General features: G+C 46.0%; 1 protein-coding gene across 1 annotated transcript; it reads right to left on the reverse strand.

The window, feature by feature from the left end:
• Positions 1 to 393: 393 nt before the first annotated feature.
• RIPPLY1 (ripply transcriptional repressor 1) lies at positions 394 to 4,118 on the reverse strand. The gene is made up of 4 exons (XM_060249137.1): positions 3,970 to 4,118; positions 2,828 to 2,990; positions 1,254 to 1,315; positions 394 to 801 (listed from the first exon to the last, which is right to left on the reverse strand). The coding sequence occupies exons 1-4, from the start codon at positions 4,116 to 4,118 to the stop codon at positions 594 to 596; spliced, it is 582 nt and encodes a 193-aa protein (XP_060105120.1). The 3' UTR covers positions 394 to 593.
• Between the last annotated feature and the right edge of the window lie 12,742 nt (positions 4,119 to 16,860).

The raw sequence follows: 16,860 nt of genomic DNA on the forward strand, positions 1-16,860 counted from the left end.
TTGTAAATTAGATCTGTTGTTGAGCACTTGGAGGAGTATCCATTGTTTACACACACACACACTTTTTGTGTGTGTTGCTACATTTAATAGATGGTTGAAGTACATTTAAAGGTACAGCATACATTCTGTAATGGCAAATTTAAAAATAAATCCCCCAAACAAGAGAAATCTTTGCTGCAGTTCCTGATCAACAACATCCCTCAATCCAGCCACTCATCAGGACTCAGAAAGGAGACACACACACACACACACCCAGCCTTGCTTTTAGTCCCCTCCCAAGAGACATGGTTCCCTGAGAAGGGCAGCCATAAGCACACATACACACCACCCCTCCTGAAGGAATCTGCCCACCCCTCAGCTTACTAGGCAAGCATTTGTTTGTCCTGCAGAGATTTATAAGTGTTTACCCTACTTCCAGCATGCCAGCCAGAGAGTCTCCTTTGAGCATGAGATGCCACAATTGTTCAGCAAAATGGCAACACATGGGAGGTAAACATGACATCAGTGCAGTCAATATTTAGTGCTGCTTCAGTCAGCAACATGGGAAAGGGCTCAGTCACGGTAGGCTTCTAGAGTCAGGTGAGCCCTACTCTCTAGGGAGGGCAGCTAGACTTCTGGAGAAAAGGGGCTGTTCCAGACCTCTGTTCCTTGTCCTCCTCTACTTCATCATCTTCCCTGTCACTGCCTGATTCCTCAGAGTCCTCATAGAAGCTAATGGTCGCCTGGACTGGAAAGTTCTCCAGCAGTTTCTCACCCTCTGCGTACAAATAATCAAAGGATCTTGATTTGGGCCAAAAGAGCCTGTGGGAAGAAGAGAAGAGAACTGAGATATGCAACCTCTTTTGATTCCTGTTGGGAAGGAAAGCCCACGGAGGAAGCCATGTTGAGAGTGATGGAACTAGGGTTACCAAACTGGAATTCTCTTGGAATTACAAGACTAAAGAGATCAGTTCTCATGAAGACAGTGGCAGCTTTGGAGGACAGACTCTATGTCATCATATCCCCACTGAATTTCCTTCCCAACCCAGGCACTCTCCTAAAATCCAGGAATTTCCCAAGTTGCAGTTGGCAACCTTAGTCAGGGAGCAGAAAGAGAACAGACAAGGCATTGATTGGAGATATGATGGGAACACAGGCCTAAAACAGAGAAGGAAGCAGTCCTAAAGCTGCATTTCCTGATGTTAAATGATGGGAACAGGACAAACGAGGGAGCTGATTTGTGGAAGGGGTTTTGTGGTTAGCTGTTTACACACCTGACAGGATGTCGGAATGATGTAAGCTGCTCCTTGCTTATCTTGTAACCTTCACTGTAGGCCTGGAGGACACAAGTAAGATACATTAGGCTACAACCAATGTTTCTATGCTGTAGCAGGACAACCTCTCCATCACTACTACGAGACAAAGAACATGGCCTTAGGGACAGAGGCACCTGACCCAATGCTGTCAAGCAGTTTCCTCACAGCTGAAACACTGAAGAATGCCAGAACCTGCCAGCCAGCACAGGGCCAAGTGTATAGGCAGTTTGAGCGGTGCTTTGGGACAGCAACAGTGCACAAACTGTGCAACCTGCATCTTCCAGGCAGTAGCACAAGAGATCCTGGTTGCGTTCTCAAGTGTGTGCAGTCTGTGCAGCCACTTTAAATGGGTATCTTGAATCATCCCTCAAGCCAACTTGAAGGTAGTCCTTTTAACGGATGGGGAAACAGCAGTCTGTTAGCAAAACGTAGAGAATGGGTTGAGCAGCTCTTGTGAGCAAGGCCTCTTCCATGTGAACAGGGCATATGAATGTGTGAGTTACTAGGGCCAGTTCAGAAACATATTATCAGCCTTTGGTCTGAAGCATTTGCATGTCTTTACAGTCACATCACTTCTCTGCTAAAAAAATTTAAGGCATTTTAATTTTAACAATTCAGTGCATGCTGGCCAGTGGCAGGCAATTGCTGGAAAGGCAGAGAGTTGCAACAAATCCCACTAACTCCCTGAAGAATGTTGGCTTTGCCAAGGAACAAGCCACCCTTTCACTCCAAAAGCCTGCCATGGCAACAAGCATGCTTTGGGTTCTCCTCAAGACCCAGGAGAGGGGCTGAGAGGATAACAAACTTGTTCAAGTCTTGTTAATCCAAACCCTGATGAGCCCTCCTCCTGCTTACTGAGACTCTCACTGTGCCCAGCAGGAACATGGAAGGAGAGCCAGTTTGGTGTAGTGGTTAAGTGTGCGGACTCCTATCTGGGAGAACCGGGTTTGATTCCCCACTCCTCCACTTGCACCTGCTAGCATGGCCTTGGGTCAGCCATGGCTCTGGCAGAGGTTGTCCTTGAAAGGGCAGCTGCTGTGAGAGCCCTCTCCAGCCCCACCCACCTCACAGGGTGTCTGTTGTGGGGGAGGAAGGTAAAGGAGGTTGTGAGCTGCTCTGAGACTCTTCGGAGTGGAGGGCGGGATATAAATCCAATATCATCTTCTTCCTTAGCGGTGGTGCCACCCTGCCCTTGTATGTCATGGTAGTCCCATCATTTCCTTTCTCTGCTTGCCCTCTGGGATATCAACCCCGTCATTCATGACCTTTCACCTTGTATCCCCCTTTCAAGGGAGCAGCTAGGGCTGCCAACCTCCAGGTGGTGGTTGGTGACCTCCTGGGATTACTACTGATTCCCAAGCAACAGAGAACAGTTCACCTGGAGAAAATGGCCACTGTATAAGGTGGACTCTATGGCATCATACCCCACTAAAATCCCTGCCCTCCCTAAACCCCACCCTCCTCAAACTCCACCTCCAAAACCTCCAGGAATTTTCCAACTCCTAGCTGGCAACCCTAGGAGCAGTACTTACTGGGCTCTCCTGTGTCTTAGCTTCTTTGGTGACCTTCTGTGGGTTGGGCAGCCATGGCCTCCATAGTGCAAAGGGCCTGTGGCAAACAGGAAACGAGACACTGAGAGTCAGACGAAATGATTCAGGGACAGCATTTACATCTGATAGCTGCCTGGTCCCCATACTGGTATAACATATGAACATATGAAGCTGCCTTATACTGAATTTTTATTTTATTTATTTATCTGGGACCCTCAGTCCATCAGACCCTCAGTCCATCAAAGTTAGTATTGTCTACTCAGACTGGCAGCGGCTCTCCAGAGTCTCAAGCTGAGGTTTTTCATGCCTACTTGCCTGGACCCTTTTTGGTTAGAGATGCCAGGGATTGAACCTGGGACCTTCTGCTTACCAGATGCTCTACCACTGAACCACTGTACCTCCCCAAAAGGACATTCATAGACACAGACATTCATAGACACAGGTGGAGGTTCAAGGTAGGAGCCCCTCCATACACCTGGGGAGCTCATGTACAGTCTAGCAAAGCCCCTATGTGCCCACCAGTTCCAAAAGACACCATGGCAGACATCTAGCTGGGAAACAGCCCAGAAGATGCTAGCAGTGCACAGGAATGTCACTGGTGTTCAGGTCCCACGTGTGCTCTGATCATAGTGATTGCTGCTGGAACCCAAATTTGCAGCCACCAGAATGCCTTGCAGAGGACTGCCTTCACAGGCCCCAGGAGGAAAGCAGCTTTCCCCCTCCCACACACACACACACAAAAAAAAAAACCACTTCTTAACTATGGTCAGTTGCCAACCTACAGGTGGAGCCTGGAGTTTGCCCAGAATTATAGCTGGTCTCCAGCCTACAGTGATGGGGGAAATGGCAGCTTTAGAGGACAAATTCTATTCTATAGCATAGATCCTAACTGAAATTGTTCTCAATTCCCTTCCACATGCACTCCCCCAAATCACCAGGAATTTCCCAAGCCAGAGTTGGCAATCCAAGGTCACAGTAACTCAATGCACACATGCATGGATACACAGCCTCTCCCCACTGCCCCTGCTCAGGGCAGCAAAACGTTTTGGGCTTGGCTTGACCTCTTCTCCTCCAGGGTACATCCCCATGCGGTTTTGCATGAGCCAAAGTCAGGATCTTCTTACCTTCTACCTTCTCTTGGATCCTGGGCATGGTTCTTGGATTCCAAGAGCTGAAGGGTCCTCCTAACAGAACCAGTGAGTGTCAGGCAGTTCAAAGAATCTTCCATAGCTGAGCCCTTGGTGCCCTCCTCTGACTCCCTGGCTCTCGCCATAGTGACCTTTATAGGCCTTCCATGAGCGCATGCCTTGGGCAGGGGGAGGGGAGCAGTCCAGCCTGTGAAATGTGTCCCAGTTGAATAAACAGTGGGTCAGTATGGGGCTGAGAGAACTTTGTCAGCTCCAGTGACAAAGACAAACACTGGAGAGAAAAGTGAGACACCATTTGTGAGAAATACCCCAGGGGGTAAGGATGGGAAGAGGAGGAGAAGCCTTTCATTTGAGGTAAGCAGCGACCCATTATTGCCCTTAATGTAAAACTGAGAGAGAAGGAGGCAAGGTCAGGTCAAGCCAGCACAGAACTAGGACATTAGCTATCCAAAACTGTGGTGTTATTTCCCCCCTGAAGAATGGGAAAGCTTTAAAACATTGTATGCAGAGTCCGTTCTCAGCATATATTACTTATGCACAGTTTGTTGGTCTTCCAGGACAACTGGTTGACTAATGTGTGACACAGGATGCTAAACTAGATTTGCTGTTTCTGATCCATCAGGGCTCTTCGGTTCTTATCTATTTATTTAGACATTTATAGCACATTCCACCACCACCACCACCCCCAAACATAGACCCAAGCCAGCTTTCAGCTGGTCAGAGATGAGCTTCCAATGGCAGTGAGCTTCCAGGGCAGAGCCAGGATTTGAATCTGGGTCTCCCAGATCCTCCTCCAGCCAACTAGCCAGTGCCAAAAGAAGAATTTCTCCTCAGTTATTTGAGCAATAAGGAAACACCTCTTCCTTTTATTATTTACTGCATCTATATCCTGCACTATAACATATCTGGCTTTCCACACTGTTTAATACCATAAAGCAATAATCAAGAAAGAAACCAAACCAATCAGTGAGATAACACTGGCAGGCAAGGATAAATATTGCAAAGACACCCAGATGTGGAAACCTGAGCAGTACAATCAATGAACATGAAACCAGAGTTTGAAACAAGCCAGGAACAGGATGCTGAATGTTTAATCACTTGGTCCCTCTTGGTGATGGGATTGTGAGGTAAAAAGAAGCAGTCATCTGGCATTTGTGAACCCTCTAAGCCTTTCTGTCCCCAAATATAAACTTCCACCCAATAGTCACATAGGAGCTCATTTCTTGTAGTGGTTTCCCTGGTGTGTCACATTGGACACAGTGAGTTCGGCTGAGTCTTTGTCAGCACCCCAAAGGCAAGTCCATCTAGACTGTGAAAGGAGCTTCAGTGTGATAGGTGCTGTGTGCCGTGAAAGGACAGATGTGGGATTCAGTAGTGCATCTGCAGTGCCAACTCAAACCATGCCAGAATGGCTTAAATGAACCAGAATGATGTGCAGACTGCAGACTGCACCAGCTGTTCTAGGGCTGTTCCTTTACAGTGGGAACTGGGTTATCTGAGGACTGTGGGAGGGAAAGAATCCTTTACCTCTGGTGCTCCCAGTATTTCCATTGCTGCTACTGAGAAGGAGAAAGACATGGTCAGATTTATGTGCACTTTTCCCTTCATCCCTTCTCCCCCCGCCCCTCTTTGGTTATCATCGCAACTGAAATGAGATTGAACTGGAGGACCAGTTGAGGCTAGCAGAGAAGCAGACAGTCAGGTCCTTGGTGTGAGAGAGGGCCTCCCTCCCATTTTGGAAATTAGTAGGGCCTACGCAGCCAGACTGAGATGCGGTGTGTGCTTCTCTCTGCTTGTCTCTTCTTATTAGGGGTTACGTGTCTGGGAACTAGTACTGGTATGAGGAGGCATGGAAGAATGTTGTGGCCATTGGGGGGTTGTTGTTTGCTTGTTTGGTGGTGGAGTTGTTGTGTTTTCATTTCAGATAGGAGTCGTGGAATGGGAACCTTATAGGCTGGATAGTCCAATGCCCTACTCACTGTAAGAAATCCAAAGTTAAGGCCTTTGTTCAAAGACCTCTTGGGGAGGGAGATCCTTTCCACCTTCCAGCCACTGGTTCCCTTGTTGAACTGCTCTTAGCATAAGGAAATTTCTCTTAATGTTTAACCAAACCTACCATCCTGTAAGTTAAGAACATGAAATCTAGTCTTGCCCTTTGGTGGAGGAGCAGAGAAAAAGTCTTTGCCCTCTTCAAAATGTTTGAAGAGCAAAATCACATCTCCCTCTCAGCCCATGCTAAGCATACCTACTTCCTTCAGTCTTCCCTTATATAGGACTTGTTTTCTTTGGAGCCTTTCACTGAACCTGGCCTAGTTTATCCTATATTGCAGCACCCAGAGACATAGTGCTCCAAATGAGGTGTGACTTGCATAGAGCAAGGTGGAAGTATTATTTCTTATGCCCTGGAGACAGCAGCTTCAATCCAAAACCTTGTTGGCATTTGCACCCCTGTTCATCCATTGCAGAGGAGGTTCTCCACTGCGCAGTTGTTAAATACTGGGTTCGTTGCATGAGGAGGCTCTTGCACAGTGATTAGAGCTCTTTATTAGTGATTCAGCATGTTTACTAAGTGACTACAAAACTACTCCTAAGCACCAAAACATGTGGTAATATATACAGTTGGGGTAGGAGAAACCCAGCCTCCAAGAAGCAGAAACCCTCCTGTGATTGTGCCCTTTTTGGATCCTTCATTAGAATATGCATCCTCATTGGCAGATCCTAGGATCCTCTGATACTGCCTCCTGATTGGCCAGTTTGAATTATGAATCGGGATGCAGATCTTTGGATCCTCTCAGTCTATTGTGTTGCGCCTCAAGCTCAAGACACTACACCCAACATGTCCAGGTGTGCCTTCACATACATAACAGCAGTGCTTTCCTCTGGTGCTTTTCCAGTCATTGAAACATGCTTTCAACATGCATCAGCAGAAGCCCCAAAGTGCAGGAGGAACACACTCCACAGAAGAGGACCACTCCTGCAGTGAAGAATCACATGAAGTAGCAAGATTTAGGAACCCAGCCTAAAGTCACACTAGTCTCTTCTGCAGCTGCACCAAACTGCCAACTCCCTTTCAGTTTGTCATTGATCAAAATCCTGAGATTCTTTACACATGGACAGCTGCTAAGCCAAATACTTCTAATCCTGCATTTGATTGCTTTTGTCTAAATGTAGAACTCCACCTTTGTCCCTAAAATTTCACTTTGTTAGTGAAATTAATATCTTTCCAACCTGGCAAGGTCATTTTGAATTTTAGTTCTGTCTTCTAAGATGTTTGCTAACTCTCACATTTTGTGACACCTGATTCAATAAGGACTTCCCTCCCCCTTCCCTTCCATCCACATTATTTATGAAAATGTTGAATCTATGCTCAGGATAGAAACTTAAACACCCCATTTGAAATGACCTGCCTCTAGATATGGCACTGGGAGACAGATGGGCCAAGAAGGGGAAGACAGGCAGATATTCAGTGTCTGTCCCTCTTCTATCTCTCAAGGACACATTTATTTTATTTATTTATATTTAGACTTATATCCCGCCTTCTCACCGAAGTGTCTCAGGGCGGCTTACAACATAATAATTCACATAATTCAATTTAAAACATTTACAAGTACAATTAAAACCATAATTATTAAAAACAAGATAAAATAAAACCAGCGGTCTGTAGTAGCATTTTGTTCCATCTAGAAGGTGTTCTCATTGTCAGTTAGATGTTATAGGCCTGCCGGAAGAGGGCTGTCTTACAGGCCCTGCGGAACTGCCCTAGGTCCCGCAGGGCCCGCACCTCCTCCGGCAGCTGGTTCCACCAATAAGGTGCCGCTATTGAGAAGGCCCGATCCCTGGTGGATTTTAGACGGGCCTCCTTTGGCCCGGGGACTACCAGCAGGTTTTGTGAACCCGAGCGTAGTACTCTCTGGGGAATGTGTGGGGAGAGACGGTCCCTAAGGTAGGCAGGTCCTAGGCCATATAGGGCTTTAAAGGTAATGACCAACACCTTGTACTGGACTCGGAATATTACTGGCAGCCAGTGCAGATCCCGGAGCCCCGGCCAAATGTGCTCCCATCTTGGGAGCCCTAATAGCAGCCGGGCAGCAGCGTTCTGCACTAACTGCAGTTTCCGGGTCCGGCACAAGGGTAGCCCCATGTAGAGGGCATTACAGTAGTCCAACCTCGAGGTGACCGTAGCATGAATCACTGTTGCTAGGTCGTTGCGTTCCAGGAAGGGGGCCAACTGCCTCGCCCGCCTGAGGTGAAAAAAGTGGACTTGGCAGTGGCTGCTATCTGAGCCTCCATCGTCAGAGAAGGCTCCAATAGCACCCCCAGGCTCTTAACCCTGCCCGTCAAAAACTGGCAGGGGGATTTCCCTTCCCGGGCCGCAGCGACCCAAGCAAAGGACCTCTGTCTTGATCATAATTCCCACAATACACCGGTTCTGAGAGCACTGTTACAGAATGCTAGGGTTGCCATGGGAAAATGTCTTCCATGGAAAAACACCGTGATCCTGGCTGAGCAAATTGACCTGGCATGTATCACTGAAACTACCTGGGTGAATCTCATAAATGTGGGTTAATCAGCTCCACCTATGACTGATACTTGCCATAGCACTGGCTTGGACTTGGTGGCCATAAAGGGGAAATTACTGCGATTTACTCAAATTCCACCACCCTTTCCAGATTTTTTGCCAGACAATTTTGACTTCAGATTTTTTGCCAGACAATTTTGACTTCAGATGTATGGCATACAGGACAAAATAAAGTTCCTATTGGCTGTGATCACACACACTAAATAATGCACTTTCAATCCACTTTCAATGCACTTTCCAACTGGGTTATTTATTGTGTGTGACAGCAACCACTGGTTGCCATAAGTGTCTTTCTGCCTGAGCTATGGAAGCTGCTCTTTTATTTGGTATTGACAACTGCAAGATACTTAATCTTCAGAGAGTTCAACATTCATGTCAAGAATGCCTTATTTTGTGTGACTTGGGAGTTCAAGGTTGCCATGGCAACTGTGAAGATGTCCCCAAATATTTTCAGTCCAGCATAAAGTTTATTTGGTTTTCCATGCTGTGCAAATAAATGACGATTTGGGAGGAACAGAGATTTCAACAACATCTTTGTCACAGACAGGCCATTTACCTGGTGAGCTTTAGACTCACAGGAGCACAGCCAACACAATCTAGTGCACTTTTTTGAACCTGCTGTATAGGGATGACAGCAAAGCTCTGTTGCTTGGCCCATACCATTGCAGCTACACAAAGCCTCCTGGTTCTGGAAAGTGTGTGTGTGGGGGGGGGTCTTCTTCACTTTACCCTTCCCCCACAAGAAAAATTCAGAATCCTCAGAAGCATGCTGTAACTTGCCTGCAAGTAATATTGCTCATAATATTGAAGCAGGCACTCAACCAGTAGAGCACTTCTTAAGAAACCCTATCTAGACCCTAACAAATTTAATGACAAATCAGCTGGTCACTAGCAGTGTTCCCTCTAAGCTGTGGAGTCTTGTGAGTAAAAATTCTACTTTGTGAGCTACTGGAATAAAGTTGTGAGATACTGGCAATAAAATTGTGAGCTACTGCATAAATTTGCTCTGGGGTCATTTTTCCTGAGCTAAGACAAAAATGTGTGAGCTGGAGGCTAAAAAACTGTGAGCTAGCTCACACTAACTCAGCTAAGAGGGAACACTGGTCACTAGTATCCTTCCCCCCCCTTTTTTTTTTTGCTGAACTGGACATTTGCTGTATACCTCTTAAGTCCCATTGGATGAAAATTATTTAGTACCATTGAAGTTTGACTAGCTACTAACCTGCTTTTCTGACTGAAATAACCTCATTTGACCATGTTCCCTCTAAGCTGCAGAGTCTTATGAGCAAAAAATCTACTTTGTGATCTACTGGTATTAAAGTTGTGAACTACTGGCATTAAAGTTGTAAGCTACTGCATAAATTGTGCTCTGAGGTCATTCTTCCTGAGCTAAGAAAAAAATGTGTGAGCTGGAGACTAAAAATCTTTGAGCTAGCTCACGCTAATTCAACTTAGAGGGAACACTGAATGTGACCCTGTTGGTTCTCCTGGATCACTCAGACAGTTTTAATGCCATCAGGCAAGGTATCCTCCTGGAAAGGCTTTCTGGGATAGGAATGCCACACCCTGATTGTTGAGATTCAACCTGATGTCAGTTCCAAAGGTGGCCCCTGAGTGGCTTCTGCTCAGCTCAGGAGTTTACAGCTGCTACAAAAAACCACTGCCTTCCCACATGTTGTTTAATATCTACATGAAACCTTTGGGTGAGATCATATGAAGGTGTGGAGTGAGTTGTCATTATTATCAAGGTGACATTAAACTTTACTTTTACTTTCCATCAAATTCAGGTGAGGCTGTGACAACCAGAACAGGCAACTCTATGGAAGTCTCAATGGAGTCTTGATGGAAGGATACTGAATTGAGGCTAAATCCAGAGAAGGCCGAAGTCTGTTGATGACTGAGCTGACCAAGCTCTTAATGTGTATGCACAAATGTATACACCCTATAGGATCATGTAAACAATAGCTGGTTCATCATTTGTGGCCTTTCTAGAAGAACATAAGCTGGCCACAGTCTGTGTTCATATCTAATGTCATAAAGTAGACAGTGTTGACCCAGTTCTGTAGCCCTATTCAGCCCACAAAACTCAATGGACAATTTGGGCCCTCCACTGTTTCTCAGCAAACTAAACTTCAAGGCCAATTGTTTAGAGGATTAGATGAGGGGAGGCATTCCTATCTATGAGCTCATTGGAAGAAGAGCAGAATAATAATGTGATAGATAAAGTTATATTGCTATAATGTTCTCTAGGTTAAGCAAGCTGCCTATCAAGACGGTTATTGCGGCTATCAATTTGTTTCTGAACACAATTCGAAGTGTGAGGACTTGTCTTGGAAGCTTTTGGGCTGTCTGGACCAGATAACTGAAGAACCCTTATAAACCTGCCCATTTGGATCCCACCTTCCAATAGCCAAGGGACAATGCTCCAGTTCCAACAAGCAAAGAGGAGCGGCATTAAGAATATGGCGAGGATGGTATAATAACAGTATGGTGTAGTTTCTAATCCATGTCCCAAAGGGGCTTTAACGTTAAAGAAATGAAAATAGCAAATGCCCCTTTCCCCCAAACATCTCAGTCCAAATGTTCTTCCTCTTGGACAGCAAAATTTGTCACCCCTTCACTTCCTCCATTTGCAGGCTGTGCAGGCCTGTTGCTTCCCTCCGTTTGTTTCTCATTTGGGACAAGAGTCTTAGAATAACAAATCCTGCAGAGGCCTGTGAAGCTGTCAGCCTTCATCCACAAAGAGTACACAGAGACTAGCAGTTTGGAGAATCATTCCCATTGCAACAAGCCCCCTCTGCCAGACCCCGTCTCTGCCAGCTCAGCAGGCCTCTGCTCTGACTGGCACAATGCTGCCAGAGTAGCTAAGAGGTCTGCCTAGAAGTGGCATCCTTGGCCCTCTAGAAACCGTTGCCCTCAGTCATCAGGTGAAAAGAAACCAGTTATTCTTTGTCAATGGAGATGGAGCAGTACTCTGTACAGGGTTAGAGGAACTCAGTTAATACTTTTTTGAAAGAGGTGCTGAGACCTACAACATCCCTTCCGTACCATTTGGCCGAAAAGGACCATCTCCTGTTTCCATACAACATGGCTTTCTGGAGGAACAAAAAAGAAAAAAGATTTTTTAGATAATGTACAATTAAATTGTGGGATCCACTGCCAGTGGGTGTAGTGATGGCCACTAGCACAAATGACCTTAAAAGGAGAGTAAACAGATCCATGGAGGACAGATCTGCCAATGGCTACTAGCCACAATGGTGACTAAAGGGAATTTTTACACAGTAAACCTCTGGATACCAGTGTGAGGAGGGAAAAGCCTTGGCCTGATTGCCTACCACCTCATTGAGGGCTGGTGGACAGGAAAATACCTTAAAAAGCTGAAGCATGACATCAGCACAACATCACTTTGATCAAATACCTGGAAATGATGTCATGTCAACAATGTGATGCCAGGATTATGCTCTAGGATTCAGAACCAGAGTGTAGTCAGAACCCTTGAGCGTTGCATCAATGCCATATCAGTGACATAACATCACTTCCAAGAGATTGCTGGAAACTGCATTCTGCCAATTGCGCAATGTCATTCCCTCCCTCATCCCCCACCACCTCTTATGCACTGGCTGCTAGCTCTACTTTATGCACTGTTTGTTGGTCCTCCAGGGAAATTGTCTGGCCGTATTATTCAAAATGCAGCACTTGATGGACCACCAGCAAGGTATTTGTCATATTCCCTCTGCAGTAAGTTCAGACATCCTGGGTAGGTCTTGAACAATCCTGCATTTTGGTCTGCATGCATGGTGCGGCAAGGCCACAGAATGATGGCAAGTGGGACTGATTGTGTCAAGGTTTATTTTTATTTAATTAATTAATATCTTGCCTTTCACCCAGTGGTAATCCAACACACTTTATAGCATTCTCCTCTCCTACATTTTGTACTTAATCTTGTAAAACAGGATAAACTGAGTGTGTGTGACTAGCCCAAGGTCATCCAGGAAGCTTCCATAGCAGACTGGGGATTTGAACCTGGGCCTCCCACATCCTAGTCCAACACTCTAACTACTACACTGCTGTAGAGATGCTCCTACTGGCCCATTGGCCTTGTGCAGCTATTGGTACTCTCCCATCTTGTGCCAGTATCATATGGAATACGAGTTGATTTCAATTTTGATTTCCCCCTCACACACATACACACACAAATGGTTGAGCTGAGCCTGCCCTTTTTCCAGATGGCACCTTGACCAGCATATTCTGCTTTTTTGTAATGTCACTGAGCCAACTAGCATCTGCACAGCTCTGGCTTGTAGCAAAATATCAGGGGGAAAACTCACAACGTCAGAAAAAGGCCTCTATACCATGGTGCCTTCCCCAATCTAGTTTCTGCTTGAGACTTTTAAATGCTTCAGAATTCTGGTACGGAAATCCAAGGGCCATCTAGTCCAGTGTCTTAATAACAACAGGATTCCCTGGAAGCAGATTTTGCATGGCAGCATTCTCAAGAAATACATAAAATCACTTTTAGAATGTTCCATGGTTGCATAATGGCTTCCCTCAAATCCACAATGAAATGTTAATGTGCTGTGGTCTTAAAAATAGCAGCCCATAACCATTTACAGGTGCAAGACCAGCCTAATGTTCATTTTTTAGATCATACCTGCTTACAAGAAAAGGAAATATATTCCACTGCCCATTTAACGTTAATAACCTCATTTCTAGGGACCATTGTTGAAATAAGAAATGGTGACTCAGAGACTGTCTCGCCCATATTCTTGGGTCTGTGCTTGATGTTTCATTGGAAACAAACAAAAAAGCCTTTCCTTAGCACTGCTTGTGTCAGGTTTACTTGCTTCCCTGAGTCCTTCTGGCATTCCAAGCTGTTAGAGCCCTGTGGCCCACTTAGTTCATCCATGCAGTGGCCAACTCAGGAAGGCCAGCAACGGGGCATGATATTTGCTCATCTCCCCTGAATATGATCCATTGTGTTCCCTTGGCAAAATCTGGATGCCAAAGTTAACCTAGACCTCCGGCTGATAACCAGCCAGCCTGCTCAGCTGTTTCTTCCCAATACTCAGAGGTATACTGTCTTTAATTATACGTTCCATTTATGTATCAAGTGGCAAGAACTTATATGAATTTGTCATATAGCAGGGCTATTTTATAGGAAACGCCCAGCAGGAACTCATTTGCATATTAGGCCACTCCCCCTGACATCATTGTTTCACACAGGGCTTTCAGAAAAGCCCAGCAGGAACTCATTTGCATATCAGGTCACACCCCTTGATGCCAAATCCTACATATACAAATATGACCAGGTTGGAATAATGATTGAGCAAAGGCAAATTAACACAGTGCAATATGTACACTTAACGTCCTTAGACAAATTCACACCCTTTCTTCAATGCCCCCCCACATACTCCATTGGCTAAGTGATAGATGGGGTTGCCAACATTTAGGTTGTGGGTTGTTTCCAGTTTGCAACCTTTAGGTCAAGCCTGATGATCTCCCAGAATTACAACTCATCTCCAGAGATCAGTTCCCCTGGAGAAAACAACTGCTTTGGAAGGTGGACTGCATGGCATTATAGCCCATTGAGGTCCCTCCTCTGTCCAAACCCTGCCATCCCCAAGCTCCACCCCAAACCTCTAGGATTTGGCAACCCTAGATAGCTATGCACTGCTTCCCTGCTTCCAGCTTCTAGCATTGCTGTCAAAGACCTGTCCTACATGGGATCAGGGGTTGTTTGTTCCCCAAAGGGAAGTGAAATGAAACCAGTGGATCCAGATGTTCTGCAGAAGAAAACCCCAGCCATTGCTAGGGCTGAACCTGACCTCAGTCTTGCTCTGGTCCTTTCACAACCAGCTCCCCCTCTTCCAAGTCCTGACCAGCACCCACTCTTCACATCTTCATCTTGCTTCTCCAGCCAGCCTGGCTGACTTCACTGCTGCTAAGAATTGCTTAAAGTGTGTGTGTGGGGGGGGAGCATGGCACCATAGCTCCTCAATCTTTTATAGCCCTTAAAGAGTTTAATTCAGATCTGGAATAAGCCTCTAACTCAAGTGAAGATTTGTAGATGGATTTTGCAAAGCTGCAGCCAACAATCAGAATGGCCTTATCCCTCAGGCCCTAACCCTTTCTTTGCTCCAGGCGGGCACCCTCTCCCACCCATGGCTGGCCGACTCCCGTCCAATGCTCAGCTCATCCAGGAGCCACAACTCTCAGACTCCCACTGTAAGTATTTTCCAAGGTATCACGTGTTTCTCCCAGTTCCTTATTTGCCTCCTTAAACCTCCCTTCCCCCTTCCCCCTTTCCCCTTGTTCCTCAGTCCACTGCTTTGCATTGATCTGTCCCAAATGCCAGGGAAGAACATTACAAGCAGCATCTGATGTTCCCTTTACCTTTTCTTGGCTGCACTTTTAAAGCTTTCTAAGTTGCTCGTGGACAGTTTTATCAGAGTCTTTAGAAGACACTCCATAAATAGCTCTCCCCCCTCCTCCTACTCAGCTTCTGGGCCTCCATCTGGCATTTATGGGAACATGTTGGTGCCAAAAGAAAAATGGGGCCAGTCATTGCCTGGAACTGGAAATGAGAGGAAAACAGTGCTGCATAGTGCTTTCTGCTGGTGGGTTCTTTCAGAATGTTGAGAGAGAGAAAATGGATTCCCTGTTACATTTGAGCCAGAGAAGAGAGAAAGGCCTACATTAGGAAAGTTTATGACAAACTGGAGGGGAGGCACTATCTTATACCACTAACTTTTGTTAAGTAGCAATGGGATGATCATCTGGCCACTGGATGGAAACGCTGCTGAGCTAGGATTGCTAATCTCTAGGTAAGGCCTGGAGTTGATCTCCTCAAATCACAACATCTCCAGACCTAGGGTTGCCAATCCCCAGGTGGGGGCGGGGGATCCCCCAGTTTGGAGGCCCTTCCCCCGTTTCAGCGTTGTCAGAAAGCAGGGGGAGGGGAGGGAAATGTCTGCTGGGAACTCTGTTATTCCCTATAGAGATTTATTCCCATAGAAAATCATGGAGAATTGATCCACGGGTATCTGGGGCTCTGGGGGGGCTGTTTTTGGGGGGTAGAGGCACCAAATTTTCAGTATAGCATCTAGTGCCTCTCCCCAAAATACCCCCCAAGTTTCAAAAAGATTGGACCAGGGGGTCCAATTCTATGAGCCCCAAAAGAAGGTGCTCTTATCCTTCATTATTTCCTATGGAAGGAAGGAATTGAAAAGGTAGCCAGAACTCCCTTTGGAGTTCAATTATGCTTGCCACAGCCTTGATCTTGGCTCCACCCCTAATGTCTCCTGGCTCCACCCCCAAAGTCTCCTGGCTCCACTCCCAAAGTCCCCAGATATTTCTTGAATTGGACTTGGCAACCCTATCCAGACCACAGAGGTCAATTCCTGTGGAGAGACTGGCTGTTTTCTAGGGTGGACTCTGTGGTATTCTGTCTGGCTAAGCTCCCACCCATCCCCAAGTCCGGTCCTTTCCAGACTTTACCCTCAGACCTCCAGTAATTTCCCAATACAGAGTTGGCAATATTTCTGGAGCCATACAGCAAGACTCTTCAAAATTGTCTGGGAGAGCAAGGAAATCAGGTTGAAAAGCCTCTTACATTCATCTGGATGGTGCCTTTTAGGCTTGCCAGCCCCTAGGTGGGGCCTGGAGATCTCCCACTTTTACACCTGATCTCCAGCTGGCAAGAAATCAGATCCCCTAGATAAATGGCTGCTTTAAGGGGGACTCTATGGCATTGTACCATGCTGAGGCCCCTCCCCTCCCCAAACCCCACCTTCTCCCAGCTCCACCCCCAAAGTCTCCAAGTATTTTCCAACACAGATCTGGCAACCCCATAGAGCTTCTGCAGTTAGATGTCTGTTGGAATACAAGTTATTTACATTCCAGCCATTATAGAGTTAACTGTTTGTTTACCTGAAAGAGGAAATGATGTATTGTAACCTACACCCAATTGTGAACTGAGTCTTCTAAGCCTGGGAAAACATGTAAACATAGCATTGGTTAGAAAGGACATTAGGTGTAAAAAAAACTTTGCTCTTGTATGCAAGCTGAATAGCCTGTCTTCCTGTTTCCACATGTTTTTTGGGAAGAAGAAGCTAGACAAAGGGTTATAAATACCGTAGCCATGTAGAGATCAGACATAGTTAAACTAGCTGGTAAGCCAAGTTTTATTTCTTTTTTATCCCAAGTACCCTATCCTGATGTTTTCTAGTAAGCTTTATTTCTTTTGATAAGCTTAAACCTCATCTCCAATTATTGCCACTCCACACCTC

The sequence above is a fragment of the Heteronotia binoei genome, chromosome 11 (assembly GCF_032191835.1).
Source record: "Heteronotia binoei isolate CCM8104 ecotype False Entrance Well chromosome 11, APGP_CSIRO_Hbin_v1, whole genome shotgun sequence".
Taxonomy (NCBI): Eukaryota; Metazoa; Chordata; class Lepidosauria; order Squamata; family Gekkonidae; genus Heteronotia; species Heteronotia binoei.